The sequence below is a fragment of the Schistocerca nitens genome, chromosome 9, assembly GCF_023898315.1.
Source record: "Schistocerca nitens isolate TAMUIC-IGC-003100 chromosome 9, iqSchNite1.1, whole genome shotgun sequence".
NCBI classification, from domain to species: Eukaryota; Metazoa; Arthropoda; class Insecta; order Orthoptera; family Acrididae; genus Schistocerca; species Schistocerca nitens.
The window spans coordinates 80,818,141-80,835,585 of record NC_064622.1 but is presented as its reverse complement, the minus strand read 5'-3'; the positions used below and the strand labels follow the sequence as shown (position 1 = coordinate 80,835,585).

Genomic DNA, 17,445 nt, shown 5'->3' with positions numbered 1-17,445 from the left:
CAGGTCAGCAACTGGAAGCAGTTAATTCCATAAATTATCTGGGAGTACGCATTAGGAGTGATTTAAAATGGAATGACCATTGATCGTCGGTAAAGCAGATGCCAGACTGAGATTCATTGGAAGAACGCTAAGGAAATGCAATCCGAAAACGAAGGAAGTAGGTTACAGTACGCTTGTTCGCCCACTGCTTGAATACTGCTCAGCAGTGTGGGATTCGTACCAGATAGGGTTGATAGAAGAGATAGAGAAGATCCAACGGAGAGCAGCGCGCTTCGTTACAGGATCATTTAGTAATATCGAAAGCGTTACGGAGATGATAGATAAACTCCAGTGGAAGACTCTGCAGGAGAGACGCTCAATAGCTCGGTACGGGCTTTTGTTGAAGTTTTGAGAACATACCTCCACCGAGGAGTCAAGCAGTATATTGCTCCCTCCTACGTATATCTCGCGAAGAGACCATGAGGATAAAATCAGAGAGATTAGAGCCCACACATAGGCATATCGACAATCCTTCTTTACACGAACAATATGAGACTGGAATAGAAGGGAGAACCGATAGAGGTACTCAAGGTACCCTCCGCCACACACCGTCAGGTGGCTTGCGGAGTATGGATGTAGATGTAGATGTAGACATCCCACAGGTGTACAACACAATGCATGTACGTTTGAATTCTTGCTTTCAGCATTCTACTGCTCACACCGTTCAAAATGTACCAGCGTTTTAAACTTGTAAGGCCGTGTGGTGTACCCGCAAGATCTCAGGCACCTCGCAACGGTTCGCGCGGCTCCCCCCGTCGGAGGCTCGATTCCTCCCTCGGGCGTGGGTGTGTGTGTCGTCCTCAGCGTATGTTAATTTAAGTTAGATTAAGTAGTGTGTAAGCCTAGGGACCTATGACCTCACTAGTATGGTCTCCACATTTGCAATGGCTTCTCTCGCACTTACAATAGCCTGTGGTATTGCAGTGTTGATTACTTATGTATGTTCCCTAGAAAAGTGTATCCCAGAAATCTTACTCCTCAGCATCAATTATTTTTTGACGCTGCGATTTTTTTTCATCAGTGTATTTCAAGGACTAAGGCATGTGTAGCTTCACTGCCAGGCGTGGATGGGAAGACTTTGTTCTGGAACTGATGATCTCCACAATACGAACAAGTGGTTAGAATGATGAAAGAATATAGTTCCTCATGCCCATTTGGAGTCGAGTGTGAAAAAGGTAGAGTATCAACCCATGGTTGCCTGACCGTGTACCTGATCACTCTCCTCCTAACCTTCTCATAAGCTGGTCTCTCCTTTGCAATACTTTTTCTTCACTTATTATCACAATTAGGAGACTATGATATTTTACGTGTTCTATTTGACATTTCCCAAACAAAGTGGGCTGTCGAGCCCAATAATAAATATTATTAATTTATAAAATCCATTTCTGAAGACTAATCCTGCCTCAAGTCACTTCCTCTCCTCCTTCGATCAGCAGCTCCTCATGATAAAGATTAATGGAATAGGTTGTGAAAGTCAATAATACAGTTGTAAGATGTTGCTACGTTCAGGCAATCTAAACTACTCCATATGTACAGGGTTATTACAAATGATTGAAGCGATTTCACAGCTCTACAATAACTTTATTATTTGAGATATTTTCACAATGCTTTGCACACACATACAAAAACTCAAAAAGTTTTTTTAGGCATTCACAAATATTCAATATGTGCCCCTTTAGTGATTCGGCAGACATCAAGCCGATAATCAAGTTCCTCCCACACTCGGCGCAGCATGTCCCCATCAATGAGTTCGAAAGCATCGTTGATGCGAGCTCGCAGTTCTGGCACATTTCTTGGTAGAGGAGGTTTAAACACTGAAACCTTCACATAACCCCACAGTCGGGAGAGCGTGGAGGCCATGACACGAATTGCTGATCATGATCTCCACCACGACCGATCCATCGGTTTTCCAATCTCCTGTTTAAGAAATGCCGAACATCATGATGGATGTGTGGTGGAGCACCATCCTGTTGAAAGATGAAGTTGGCGCTGTCGGTCTCCAGTTGTGGCATGAGCCAATTTTCCAGCATGTCCAGATACACGTGTCCTGTAACGTTTTTTTTTTGCAGAAGAAAAATGGGCTGTAAACTTTAAACCGTGAGATTGCACAAAACACGTTAACTTTTGGTGAATTGCGAATTTGCTGCACGAATGCGTGAGGATTCTCTACCGCCCAGATTCGCACATTGTGTCTGTTCACTTCACCATTAAGAAAAAATGTTGCTTCATCACTGAAAATAAGTTTCGCACTGAACGCATCCTCTTCCATGAGCTGTTGCAACCGCGCCGAAAATTCAAAGCGTTTGACTATGTCATCAGGTGTCAGGGCTTGTAGCAATTGTAAACGGTAAGGCTTCTGCTTTAGCCTTTTCCGTAAGATTTTCCAAACCGTCGGCTGTGGTACGTTTAGCTCCCTGCTTGCTTTATTCGTCGACTTCCGCGGGCTACGCGTGAAACTTGCCCGCACGCATTCAACCGTTTCTTCGCTCACTGCAGGCCGACCTGTTGATTTCCCCTTACAGAGGCATCCAGAAGCTTTAAACTGCGCATACCATCGCAGAATGGAGGTAGCAGTTGGTGGATCTATGTTGAACTTCGTCCTGAAGTGTCGTTGCACTGTTATGACTGACTGATGTGAGTGCATTTCAAGCACGACATACGCTCTCTCGGCTCCTGTCGCCATTTTGTCTCACTGCGCTCTCGAGCGCTCTGGCGGCAGAAACCTGAAGTGCGGCTTCAGCCGAACAAAACTTTATGAGTTTTTCTACGTATCTGTACTGTGTCGTGACCATATGTCTATGAATGGAGCTACAGTGAATTTATGAAATCGCTTCAATCATTTGAAATAGCCCTGTAGTTAGGTTCGATCAAAGGGAGCGTTTCCGTTAAGCGTAATCCAAATCAGGGTTCCCTGCTAATTTCAAATCCTGGACGACTGCACTGATATTCAAAAAACTAGCTATCCTCCTTTCGAAAAAACTAACTGAAACATCAGCTCCTTTGCATTTTCCCATTGTTCTACTGACTAACCGTATCCTGACATCTGATTTACCTACGACTGAACCTATGTGATCGTTCCATTTCGTATCCCTACAGGTTGTTACATCCGGTTACTTGCATGCGCTGACCGGTCCCAATTGTAACTCGTTGACATGTTTTTCTCGTTTCCTTAAATCTCCTGTTTTACACTTCTTTAATATTCGAAACAAATGAATCATAGGTTTTGAGAAGAGGGTATATGTTGTTCAGAAACTACAAGATAACACAGTAGATATTTTTGAATTTTTTATTATTTACAAAAATATACAGAAAAATTTCAAATCGAAAAAATGTTTTTGGTGCAGATGGACTTCACGGAAGCTGCATGACAGCCTGAAATGGTCTCGAGAAGTGGAAGGCGTACGTCGCTGCAGCCAGCACAGGTGTTGTTAACTGCTGACATTCTTCAGCATTAGTCTAGACTCGGAAGTAACCCCTGTGAGGAAAAAAAATGCCATTAGCCGAGCTTCATAGATCAAATTATTTCTTTTAATTCAGCCTAACCTCATACTGTGGGATATTTCTCTCCTATGTTACATCCTCTTAGGGGAATGCTGTCAAACGCTTCAATATTTTCATGCGTTACTGCGTTGCAAGAGCCATGTTCAAGAACTGCTCCAGTGCTGCAACTGTAAATTCAAGTGTGTTGCACGGGTTATTGGGTAGGTAACTACACGACCTATATCGAAACAGTTAACCAGGAAGCTGATTTAATGACCGTGTGGCTGTCGCTGTGGATTGAGGGAGGCCTAGAAACAATTTGTTAGGTCCCTATCCATAGTACACAACCCGTGCGCATGTGACATGTAACGTGTGTGTGTGTGTGTGTGTGTGTGTGAGAGAGAGAGAGAGAGAGAGAGAGTCAGAGAGGGGGGGGGGGGCGTACTCGGACGCTTTTACTGAACAGAATCAAGCTGTCTTCTTCTAGTCACGTAACTGACTGACTAAGAGTATTTTGACAATTATATCTCGTAAACTATCGGAACGGATGACGTTTCTGGAGGAAAACTTTCCAACGTCTGTTGGCGATACAAGTAGTTGACTTTCTTAGTCAACTGATTCTCATTCCTTGCAACGTTGTAAAGACAAATCCTTCTACGTGAACACTCAATAGGTATTTCGGTTACATTAATTCCAGCCTAATGTCTAGCACGGAGGTATGATTTATGTGAGTCTGTGTTCTGTATTGACTAGAACGTATTATTGAATACAGTACACATTTTTTACCGAGAAATCTTTCAGAACACTTCCTGAGACATTAAAACTGTGTGCTGACAAGAACGCGAATCCGGAACCTCGCCTTTCGTGAATTTCTTGTTCTCTTTGGGCCTTTGCGCTCCCCTTCAAGACTATACTTCCCTCTCCAAGACTGCTTTCTGCAGCATCTGCTCCCTTTCCTATGGAAACAATTTCAAACGACGTACCTTCGTACGTGATTTAAACCTTGTGACTATTAATCCATATAATTTACTGGAAAAAGGTAATTAACTGAAAGATCTCTTCCATTGAAAGCTGAGTCTTCCTTCCTGCCGGACAGGGTAGCCGCGCGGTCAAGGCGTTTTTTCACGGTTTGCGCGGCTGCCCCCGTCGGAGGTTCGAGTCCTCCCTCGGGCATGGATGTGTGTGTTGTCCGTAGCGTAAGTTAGGTTAAGTTAGTTAGTGTGTAAGCCTAGGGACCGATGACCTCAGTAGTTTGGTCCCATAGCCCTTACAACAAATTTCCAAAATTTTTATCCTTCCTTCAACAGAGCGAGACTGTTTATCTTTGGATGTTTAAAATTTACTACCCAAAACATCATCATCAAAAACTATATCCTTGATCTGACTGTGGACTGAAAAAGGAAAAATTCGGAAAAGGTTCTTTTCTTCTAAGCCCTATTCATTTTTAAAGTAATATTCATACTGTCTATTTTATCAAAAATTTAACATTCTTCAACAGAAATCTCTTGGAGTATAAAGTTTTTAAAATGAAGCTTGTGCCTGTAGAAGTCCAACTTTCATCCAGAACCATAGACGGAAAGTTCTGATAGTCTTAGACCGAAGACGCCGGTGAAGTGTTAGGTATCCCACTCGGCACTGATTGACATGATGTCCTCCTGAGGAATATGACACCGAATTCTGCCCAATTGGCGAGTTAGATCTTCAAAATCCAGAGCTGTTTGGAGGGCCCGAACCATAATGCTCTAAACGTACTCCACTGGGGAGAGATGCAGTGAACTTGCTAGCCAAAGTATGGTTTGTATGTATGCACGGACACACGCAGCATACCCTCTCCGTGCACGGGAGGGCATTACCTTGGTGAAATGTATGCCCAGAATGGCATTTCACGAACGGCACAAAACGGGGCGTAGACTATCGCCGACGAACAGCTGTGCTGTAAAATCGCAACAGATGGCAACCACAGGAGGCCTGTTATGAGACGAAATGGGACCCCTAATCATGGCTCCTGGTTGTCGGGTCATATGGCGAGCGACAATCAGGACTGTATTCGATCAATGCCCGGGGCGTGTCCAGACACGTCTTCGGCCTGCAATCTCGTTGACTGTGGTAGAATTGTCTTCAGTGATGAGTCCTGCTTCGAAATAAGCTCCGATGGCCAGCGAGGATGTGTCTGGAGATGTCCAGGACAGTGGTGGGATACCAACCCTCCGTATGGTTCGACATCCAGAAGTGCTGATCTGAGGTGCCATTTTATTTAAGTGCAAGACCCCTTTGGTAGTCATCAGTAGGACCCTTAAAGCACATCGTTGCATCAACGATATTTGACGCGCCGTTATGTTGCCCTTCATGGAAAGCCATCCTGGGCTTATATTTCAGCAAGATAATGGCCGCCCAAACACTGCGAGAGATTCTACTGCTTGTTTGCTTGTTTCTAAACCATGCATTGGCCGGCAATGTCGGCAGATCACTCCCTTATGAGAAAGTTTGCAAAATAATGGGCGGGGTCCTCCAACAATCTCGGGGTTTTGACGATCTGACGCGGCAATTGGACAGACTTCGGTACGATATTGTCAGGAGGAGAGTCAACAACTCTGTCAATCAGTACCAAGCCGGATAAATACTTGCATAAGGGCCAGAAGTGGACCAACGTGTTACTGACTTGCTCAGTCTGTAAAGTTTTTTCTCTTGAATAAATCATCCAGTTTTTTTGAAACTCTAGTCATTTGTTTGCAAATTACATCACATATATCGATTTCCATCCCATTCGTATAATTCCTTCGTGGTGCGTCGTTTTCAACGTCTCAGACAATATAAATAGCGATTCTGTATCACATCATTCAAACAGTACAAAAACAAATAGAAATTGTTAAAGAAACAAGAAAAAGAGTGAGACTCCAATTACGATAAAAGGAAAGAGACGAACTGCAGTTCTAGCAACAACGTGGTACCGAAAATTCTAAAAAATGAGTACCAGAAAATCGAGAGAGTTCAAATATTTAGGCCAAACTTGCCTGAAAAAGACCGGTTAATAAAATTCATTGTCACAAAATAGTTTACAAGCTTAAAAAAGGTCTTTACAGTAAAAATTCTGCTCAAAATACACAAAAATGTCACACTACAAAATAGCCATGAAACCAGAGTGTCTTTATGGGGTTATAACACTAATTTTAATGGGAAACAGAAACATTGAAGAAACTCAAAAGAGTGATATAAAAGTAATAAGGAAAATATTTGGTCCAAATAGTACTGAAGAAGGAGGATGCAGGCTAAGAGCAAATCTCCAAATCGAGACCCACCATGAGGTCCCGTTGCAACTGTGTCAGGTGCTGCAAACTTGGAAGCTCCCCTGAGTGATTCACAGGTCTAGCGCTCCTGGAAGAAAGGGTCTCGCTCATCCCAAGGATGGGATAACTGAACCCAGGATTCCTGCGTTTCGTTGACAGTAATAGTCAATGCGAGAAGTATGACTGCGTCCAACATAGACTGGAAATACTAACTTGCTACACACACTCATCCAGGCGAATATCCTTCAGTACACTGGAAAAATAAATAAACAGTTGTCCTGTTGCTCTCAGCGTGTGAGAGTCTTTTATTTTCGATGCTATTTTGAAGGCTTGCGTGTCAGTTTCGCTCCTAATCAAGTAGTTTCTCATTTGACCTCATGAGGCTTAGTAAACCCCATTTACCAAACCTTAAGTCCCAGAAAAAAATGAAGGCAGAGGGAATGGAAGTCATCATCTTTCCGACAGTAAGTAACGAGATGAGCTCTTCCATTCCAATGAAGAACGAAACAAATGAAGTGCTTGTTTTGATTGTCTTAAATTGTGGACCGTTTCTTAGTCCAAAGACAGTTACTTGACTTAAAAATGGTGCACGTCCTTAGAGGCATAGTTACAGAGTGCTGTTCTCAATCACTGAATGGCAAGCACGATACTGGATGGCAAGTTTTGTGATCTTTATGATTACCCGAAAAAACTTTGCGATATCATTCTTTGGGGCCCATTCGAGTCTCTGTTGCCAGCCCAGTTAAAAGTCTTGGTAACTACGGTGTACTGAGGTACCACACAAGAAGAGTTTGTGATAACAGTTACCAGAAGTACCGTGGTTGCAGCAGGAACATCACTGCGCGCAAACCAATCACACTGCCGGCAAGAACCACTCCAGCTGGAGCGGCAGTGCCACCAAGAAGGGAGACGCGCGCTTAAGTAACCATGAAAGGGCAGACGTTGTGTTGGAAGCTGTAAGTCAGCCTGAGTCTTGCTAGGGAGTTCCTGCAGAGCGTTCGTCGTGACCTCAAGTCTTCAAGTTGTCGAGTCAGATAGAAACAGTGGCCAATGGATAGACTGTGGTTAGTCTCCGGTAGAAACAGAACAGGGAACGCCTGCCTAGAGATTAACTGAGTAGTGTTAATTTGGAACTGTTCTTCGAATAGTACGTCAGGGCAGAAGATTAGTTTTCTTCCGTCTTTAGTTCAGAGAACATTATTTATGTTGCGTTCATGGATCTGTAATTGACGCAGGACAAATAGGCTAAATCTGCATTCTGCATTTCCTGTGACCAGCATTAACAAAGTTGAGTTGCGCCGTCTGACACACTGACGCCTTGGAGTATCGACTGCTAGACAATTATTTTGTCAAAGTTCATCAAAATAAATATTCCACGGGGTGTTTCGTAAATGATACAATAAACGATAAAGTGTTGTGGTGGTTCCATGTAACTCTATTACAGTAGCTGATATTTGAAGTAGAATGCTATGAAATTTCGTCAGAAGCGTTTCCGAACCGGTCTACGCCATCTGAAACAGATACGTACCACCGATTTGTATCATTGTGTAATTTCTGTTATTCCAATCCTTATCTCAAGATAAGTGTGAAGACAATATAAAAAAACGTGTCATATTGTAAATGTGATGTCTATGGCATAAATCAGACAAAAACTGGCAAATTTCAGAACTCTTCATGACACTTTCTTGGATGGAAGGAACGTAACTGAGTTACAGATTGCTAACAGCTATTGTGCATTTACCTTTTTCTCTATTTATTGGTGAGGGCACGCCTTGAGGGTGCAGGCTGCCGACTTTCCGTCACTTCCACAGCGACACGTGTTGCATTTATCCTTGAACGTTGTGCCCGGCTCGCAGCTAACCTCTGCAACAGTGTGATACTGGCATCACAACACATTCCCATGTGAAAGTTTGTTCCGTATACCTTCACAACAGTGTGGGGACTCTTAAAAGCAGCGGCTTGAACACTCGGAGACACTTATGAGTCTAAAATTCTGCTTTGATCGAATTGTAAATAATACAATACATAATAAATAAGATAAAAAAAGACGAACAAGAGTGTAGTACAATTAACACTCGGTGTTCATCTTCCTATTTGACTGTTGAAGCTCTGAAGAAACATGTGTATACCATATAAAGACATGAAATGTCATAGTACTATGGTTCAAATGGCTCTGAGCACTATGGGACTTAACATCTATGGTCATCAGTCCCCTAGAACTTAGAACTACTTAAACCTAACTAACCTAAGGACATCACACAACACCCAGTCATCATGTCATAGTACTAAACGCATTGCAAAGTGACATTTCAAACAGGAAAAGGACACAAACTCACCTCTCTTATGGGGCTGACAGCCCTTGCGAGTACAGGCCCAAACTCCAGTAGGGGTACAATTGCATGTGTTGCAGTCTTGTTTCTTCGTCTGCCCAGGTGTACATTCTGGAAAATATCAAAACATGATTATTCTTAAGTTATAACTCTCAGCTGGACTTTCCATTCCATATGACAATTAATCTGTAATTAAACACCTGTCCTCCGTCTCACATTAGGTGCTGGTGCCCCTCCTCTCTCCTTCCAAAGAAAATATTTTTGTAGAAGCGTTTATATTTTTACATGTATCAATTTCCAAAAAGCACAACTAACTTTAAGAGAATAAAGCAGCATTGAAATGAAAAGTCTAGAAAATAGAAGAGACTTGTTGAAATTACAAGTCCGATGGACACGAAAGTCACTTCAGTGGATGGGACTGCGACCTCACGAAAAACATTCCGCCAGCTGAAGGCAGTTATTCACGGGCTGTAGCTGTACCTACCGGCTGTCAACAGCTCCAACATGGTTTGTGAGCCCATAAGGCAACCTCCCTCATTTACGTGCTTGTGTAACCATTACCTGCAGACCTACAGTCTCATAATGGATTACGACCGTCCTTAAAGGTACACAGACATTTGAAGCACATGATGCTCACTTACCAAAGCGCGAATGGATGTTGCGAGAGGCAACAAAACCTGTACGACTACAGTCTTTAGTTAACGCCGTGAAACATGTATCTCCTCTCTTGTCACCCTGAACAGCAGTCCAGTGAAGACCTCATATTTGCGTGTCCCCGTCAAATGGACATAACCTCACAATATCTTAATTTCGACATCGTTTCGAGTGTAATGTATAATGGACAGGGGAGAATGGACTGAAAGAAAGAGGAGGAGGAGATCGACAAAAAGTGTTGTTGTAGGAAATGGGAAAATGGATGGGATGGAGACGATGAACAGTGATTAGGAGGGAAAAGAGGAGATGGAAATGGGGATAGGAACTGAAAATCAAAAAGCGAAACTCTCGAAATTCAATTAAAAATAGAAATCTTCTTTTCCCAACGAAAATCCGAAACTTTATCTTGCAACATAAAAGGTCGTCTTTAGCGACGCAACCACCGGACTGAGATGCGATATGCCTTCTTAAAATAGTTGATCCCGGTGTCCATGAAAAGAGCTACATGCTGAATTAATGGAGGACGAAAGGAAGTTCATGAACTACGTAATGTAGCGTCTTCTACGGGTATAAAGCAGTTTTCCTTGTGTTCCTGAGCTGTCGGATTGATCTATACGTATTTTGATTCAATTAAAGGAAAGAAAGAAAGGGGAGCCATTCGCAAATGGTGTGAACATCTCGTCACTCCATCATTCTCTCAATGACTCGTCATGTATAAGTTTTGCACCCTGAGTGGAAAATTGTCGAATAATTGCTATAACGCGACCAGAACAACGTTATGAGATTCAGGCACTGTATCCAGCACTCATTGTCTTGCAGTGGCACCTCTTTTATTGATTTATTTCTTATAGACCAATTGTATCCTTCCCTATAAATATTACGCTCTTGCTACAGTATGTAGGTAACGATACTTTACATACAGCAACGTCAGAAACAACTAGATGTTAATATCAACGAGAGTAATATGAAAAGATACGAAAGATAGGGTAAAATAATGCATAAACTGATGTTGTTCAAGGGATTAGTTTGGAGAAAATTTTAAGCTTTATGTATCTGCCGGCCTCATCGCTACTTATAATTCTTTCTTATTTTCAAGTGCCCATGCTTTAGTTCCTTCCTCCCTCTCGCTTATCTCAGAACTTTCCTTCCTACTATTTGTTTCTTTCCCTACGCACAGACGTTTGCATAAATTGACTGGCCATGCTTATCTCTTTCATTAGCTACAGCTCGCGGCTATACATTTTATCTCTTAAGTTCAGATGGGTTATCACGGACGTTGTTGAGTGGTTGCTGTTGCTGGCTGTAATTTTCTCTGCAAATATGTCTGTCAGAGACACACACAGCGCTTGACAGATATGACCAGAAGGGCGTGCCCTTGAATTTTTTAAGTGTACACTACACAGATCTCCAGTTCAACAACGAAATATCGTCAGTGTGTGTCTCCCGGAAACAGTGAGGCTTCAGTCAACATTGTGAGCGCTCTCTGACAACATGATTGGTATAATTCAAGAGTATTAGACAGGCAGGCTTCGGTCAACACTGGATGCTGCCTCTGACATTACGACTGATGTGGTTCAAGTGTATGAAGCCAGCAGATTGCTAGGCACTTTTACTGAAAAGTCTTTCACTGTATTGGACTGCAAGAACCTCAGTGTTCCTGCATACGCTGGTTCACAAAAGTATCGAAAAAATATGTTTCAAAAGGCAGTTAGTAGCCATGAGTATGGTTTTAAATAACCCGTTACTGGCGGGAATAGAGCGTATGTGGCATGATTCTATATCAGTTGACAGGAAAGGAAGCTGACTGCAACAATTAGCAGCAGGTTCAGTTCGGGAACATTTCTACACACACGCGACTTAACCTTTGACACCCCCATCCCCTCCCTCCTTTCTTCCTCGTACACTTTAATCGGTGTTAGTTTTCAGCTTTAGCTACTAATTGTGATACGTACTGCATAAAAATCTTGCACTAGGATGTCCCTGCCGCCGCTGTCAGCTTGACGCTCCAGGGGACGACTTGTGTCTGATTAACAGCAGTGTTTGATGTGTGCCTTCGGGAGACTGAGGCTGACTTCCAAAAGTTTAACGAACTCGCAGTATGGTCCAGAGAGCGGAAGATAAAAGAAAATCTAAGGGTTGTGTTGATTAGAGACTATAGCTACGTGCAGTTGGTCTCTCCAAGTCGCGCGGGGTAGCCGTGCGGTCTCAAGCGCCTCGCCACGGTTCACGCGGCTCCCCACCGTTGGAGGTTCGAGCCCTCCCTTGGGCATGGCTGTGTATGTTGTCCTTAGAATAAGTTAGTTTCAGTTAGATTAAGTAGTGTGTAAGCCTAGGGACCGATGATCTCAGCAGTTTGGTACCATAGAAGATACCACAAATTTCCAAAATTCTTTGCAGGGTGCGGTCTCGACCATGAAACTATGCGAGTGGATTGTCATTGTTGTTGACCCGCCCGTAGGGGCAACAGTATTCGCAGATACGCTTAGTGTTGTAGGGAAGAATTAAGAAACACAAGGCTTGTGGGCAAAGAGGAAGACTTCGATAGCGAAAGGGAACACAAAAATCTACAAAATTCGAGAAAAATTGTGACATAGTAGAAAAATTGTGACATAGTGACTAGTTTATATTGTCTCTGAACAGGGAAAACGTGTCGAGTGACTTAAAACGATAAAGACCATATTACGAGCTGGAAGTAGTGTACAATTCGTCCACGACAGGCTGAACACGTTTTGAAGCACACCTACAGTAACGAAAGTCGACATGAAAATAATGAGAAAGAATCGCTACAGTAAAACCGTACTGATACTCAAGACAACCACAAAGCATGAACTACCTGCAGTCCACGTACAGCACCTCGGAACACAAATAACGTTTTACAAATAATTTACACTGAAATTTAAGGTGGGTAAACGCTGCTAACCATTCGACTTTCACACTATAAGGCAATCTGAAAATTTCGTACTGTGTTGCTCACAAAAAGTGCACCAGAATAGAAACATAAAGATGGCACGCCCTGTGTAGTGACTAGCTCTTACAGTAGTGCCAGAGATAATACCAGAAAAATTGATAAGCTGTTTATGACGTCATTTCAGGGTATTTGTGATACTATTGGGCGGAAGAATGAAAAGTCAGGCGCAAATCTAAAGCGCTATTGCCACTTGAAGTGAAGGGGCTAAAAACTAACTTAATAAATGCAGTGTTATGGAGACTTTCTTTTCAGATATGTGCAAAGCGGGTGTCTTAGTTTGTAGATTAGCTTAAGAAACGATAACAATTACTTATTTCTCTATTTATATTGCCTGGTAAGTTTACAGCTACGATGTCTTTCTAATGTGTTTCCCGGCGTCCTTCTGTCGTTTCTCTAATCTCATTAAGACGAATGTAACGAAGTTACATTTTAAAAAGGACACGAGCTTTCGTGTTGATGTCCTATCGGAGCTCGTGCTTCGCCGGTAATGACGTCATCATCGATGGAACATCAAAATCCCAATCTTCCTCCCTTGAGTTACGCTAGTACTTGATATTACGATGGCCTTAGACAAAGAGAAGGCAGAAGAAACAGATATGGGGTGGACGAAGCAGTTAAAGTTGTAGAATGAGATTAATGAAATTTCAAAGAGTTAGTTAGAAAGCAAAAAATCTGGATATTGCGATGAAATTAGTATTATTTCCGCCTTAAGCAGTCAGAAAAAAATTGCTGTTCGCTATTATGATGTGATAGTGTAATGCCTTCATTACTACGATTACTAAATTACTTGTTCATAAATACACTCTGGCCATTTATCATATATAAACTTTCGGGAAACTCCCATGGTGGATAGTTGCAGTGGACAAAGTTGTGTCTTAGGATGCAAACAGTATCTGAACTGATCTTGTACTGCAGCTGTTACGAGATGATGATTGATGTACGTGGTAGGGTGGAGGGGGGGGTGGGGGGGGGGGGCAGGCGGCCATCAGAGTGGCGTGGCTGTTAAGTCTGCTGAAGTGGTCAACAACATGTGGTAACCATGGTGCTTGTTCCGTCTCATGGAATGTAGATGAGAGTACTAAAACAGAGACATGATCGAACAGACTAAATTTGACTGAAAGACTCTTTACGTAAGAGGAACGAAACGGTTGCAATTGATTCAATCGGTATTCCATAATCCCAGAGATGCCAGAAGTGACTCGCAACTTCTGCGTTGCCTAATGTATGAATAGCCTAAGCCGGACCTGAGGAAAGATGAATCTGAGTTTCGGAGAAATGTCGGAACACAGCGCCGCAACGGCTTGTCTTAGAGAATAACAATGAAATTATAAAAGTCACATCGTTTTTGTGCAGCTGATGTCCGTCGGATCCCGTAATATCTCCTACGGATTGTTACCTGGCCTGGCTCATTCATCAATCATGCTTTGTAAGCTTTTGACAAACGTTTTCTGGGTATACTCAATTTTATTGTGACAACTCACTAATGTGGTTTGCCTCTTAACGTGGGACTCCGTAAATATTAATCTATGTTATAAACAAACATATAACCGTTATAACCCTGAAGATATGTCTACACTGGCATGAAACCGGTGTTGCAAATAAAGCACCGTCATACAGCCATGTGACTTTTGGAAACATCTCAACATTGTAAAAATGTTTAATTGTTACAACTTTTCTGATACTTTGAATAGTTATTGAGTGCTGAATGTTTTCTATTGTTAATCGTCTCTGAGCTGTGATTGCCCTCCCCAGAAAGTTCCTCGTTAACTTAGAGAACTGAGTGAAGAAAAACAACTCAATAGCATAGCATATGTAGATATAGAAAACGCTGCTGACAGTGTTGATTGGAATCCACTCTTCGGATTTCTGAAGCTATCAGAAATAAAATACAAACAGCAAGAGATCATCTGCAACGTTTACAGAAACGGGACGTGACAGGAGAACGATATGAAATGCAAGCAGACGCTGACTAGAAAGTGACACAGGATTTTAACCTATAGCAGCAGTTATGCTGTCACTGCAAGTAAAGGAACCCAAGAAGGAGGTGGATAGGAGTTTTAAAATTAAGTGTTACTGAAGAATACCAAAGATTAGGTGGACAGAGCAAGAAAGCAATAAATTAAGGCGGAAAGGAATTACAGACATTGCTGCGAGTGAGCAACTGATTCAAATCAATGGGCAAGTTTGATAATTTGTTCTGGACCGTAATTCGAAGCCGGGTCTCCTGCTTACGAGGAAAGAGTTTGTGAACCATCTAAAAGAAAGAACAGATTGGAAGAACATATCGTGAAGACTTCAAGGAATGTTTAAATTGGTAACGGCGGGGAGTGCGGGAGGTAAAATTATAGAGGAAGACCAAAGCACAAATATAGTAGGTAGGTGGATATAGGTAGGAGTAGATATTCTGAAATGAAGAGACTTTCACAGGATACAGTTGCGGGAGGAGCTGTATCGAATCAGGCTCCGGGCTGAAGACCACAACAACTGCAACCACAACATGTGCAGTTTAAGCGCTGTTTCTATTGGTGAAACACCTTACATTAAGCTAAAGAATGCGGCCCTGAGGGAAAGCCTCTGACTCGCACCAGTGTTGGGCTCTGTCATATGTGAGAACCTAATGGGCATATGATTAGTGAAACTGAATAGTTCAAATTTCTAGGTGTTAAGATAGTAAACTGTCGTGGAAAGCCCCCTTCCAGGATCTTGTTCAAAGACTTAATGCTGCCATTTTTACTTTTCGAATGGTAAGTGATAGTTTGACACGAAAAATAGTCTACTTTGCTCATTTTCATTCGCTTATGACGCATGGTATTAGATATGCGTACGGAACGATTTTAAGTGGAATGATCACATAAAATTAATTGTTGCTAAGACGGTTGCCAGGTTGAGATTCATTGGGAGAATCCTTAGAAAATGTAGTCCATCAACAAAGGAGGTGGCTTGCAAAACACTCGTTCGACCTATACTTGAGTATTGCTCATCAGTGTGGGATTCGTACCAGGTCGGGTTGACAGAGAGAACATCCAAAGAAGAGCGGCGCGTTTCGTCACAGGGTTATTTGGTAACCGTGATAGCGTTACGGAGATGTTTAGCAAACTCAAGTGGCAGACTCTGCAAGAGAGGTGCTCTGCATCGCGGTGTAGCTTGCTGTTCAGGTGTCGAGAGGGTGCGTTTATGGATGAGGTATCGAATATATTGCTTCCTCCTACTTATACCTCCCGAGGAGATCACGAATGTAAAATTAGAGAGATTCGAGCGCGCACGGAGGCTTTCCGGCAGTCGTTCTTCCCGCGAACCATACGCGACTGGAACAGAAAAGGGAGGTAACGACAGTGGCTCGTAAAGTGCCCTCCGCCACACACTGTTGGGCGGCTTGCGGAGTCTAAATGTAGATTTAGATGTATTATGGGGTAATTCTTCCCTTCTCAAAGGGTATTTTTTGGCTCAGAAATGGGCGGTTCGAGCAATAACTGGTATAAGTTCGCGAACCTCCTGTCGACCCCTATTCACAAGTCTGGGTACTCTGACATTAGCCTCTCAATAGAATATTCCTTACTGTCGCTTCTTGTTAACAGTATCAGCTTATTCCCAAGAATAAGCAGCTGTCACTCAGTTAATAATCGGCAGAAATCTAGTTCGCATCTGGATCGCATTTCCTTGACTCTTGTGCAGAAACTTATGTAGTATACTACTGCATCCAGTTTTAACCAGCTACCACAAGAATTCAAAAATCTTAGCAGCAATCCATGCGCTTTCGAATCTAAAGTGAAGAGTTTCCTAATGAGTCACTCCTTCTATTCTGTCGAGGAGTTCGTTGAAAAACTGATTGCAGTGTTATATTGTTGATTGCGTTTTCATACACTTATAGCTTGTCGTTTTTGTGTTCATAAACATTTTATTTTGTCTGTTATTACTTTTATTTTGTAATTTCATGTACGTTCCGTGACCTTGGAGATTTGCTGCGGAATTCGACGTACAAAACAAAATAAAACGACAAGTGTAGGACTCACCCTGTTCGGCCTGGACCAGGACGACGAGGAGGAACACGGCACAGAGAGCGAGAGCGAGCTTCATGGTGAGCGGTGAGCGGTGAGCGGTGCTGGTGATGACGTGGTGCGTCGACTGCCGCAGCCGGCGTCGGGACGACCTATATACCGCCGCGACGCCCCTCCACGACGCCGGGGCTCAGGCGAGACGCGCGAGTGGGGGCAGGGGGTCGCTCTCACACACTGGCGCGAAGCCAACTCTTCCTGGAAACGTACCGCCGGGTTGACAGATACGATTCGTCCAGATCTGTAAGTGCATCGGGCTTTCTTATTTCCTGGGGTATTCCCACTCACGTTTGCAAGACTTTTCGCCAGAACTATGACGTACAGTGTAGTGCACCTTTGTTTACTATATGATTCCTTCTGTGAAACGAAAGGAGAGGGCAGCTAGGGGGAGGGTGAGGGGGTGAGGTGGGAAAGCGAGGGACGAACTGCACGGCTACTCTACACTAGGATAAACGGCATACATACACTGACGCGACAAACGCTATGGGATACAAGAACCTTCAACATCGCAGCGCGTCAGCAATCGTTGGTTAATATGTTAAAGAACTAAAACCCCGCCTCGATTGCGAAAAAAGTACCTAGTGTTAACCCAGGTTTCGGCGTAGATAACTACACCTTCTTCAGAACAATAAAACCCA

At 43.0% G+C, this 17,445-nt stretch overlaps 1 protein-coding gene across 1 annotated transcript; it reads right to left on the bottom strand.

Moving 5' to 3' along the window:
- Positions 1–3,311: 3,311 nt before the first annotated feature.
- Positions 3,312–16,919, bottom strand: LOC126204415 (serine protease inhibitor I/II). The gene is made up of 4 exons (XM_049938800.1): positions 16,766–16,919; positions 9,140–9,244; positions 8,545–8,666; positions 3,312–3,514 (listed from the first exon to the last, which is right to left on the bottom strand). The coding sequence occupies exons 1-3, from the start codon at positions 16,827–16,829 to the stop codon at positions 8,557–8,559; spliced, it is 279 nt and encodes a 92-aa protein (XP_049794757.1). The 5' UTR covers positions 16,830–16,919; the 3' UTR covers positions 3,312–3,514; positions 8,545–8,556.
- Between the last annotated feature and the right edge of the window lie 526 nt (positions 16,920–17,445).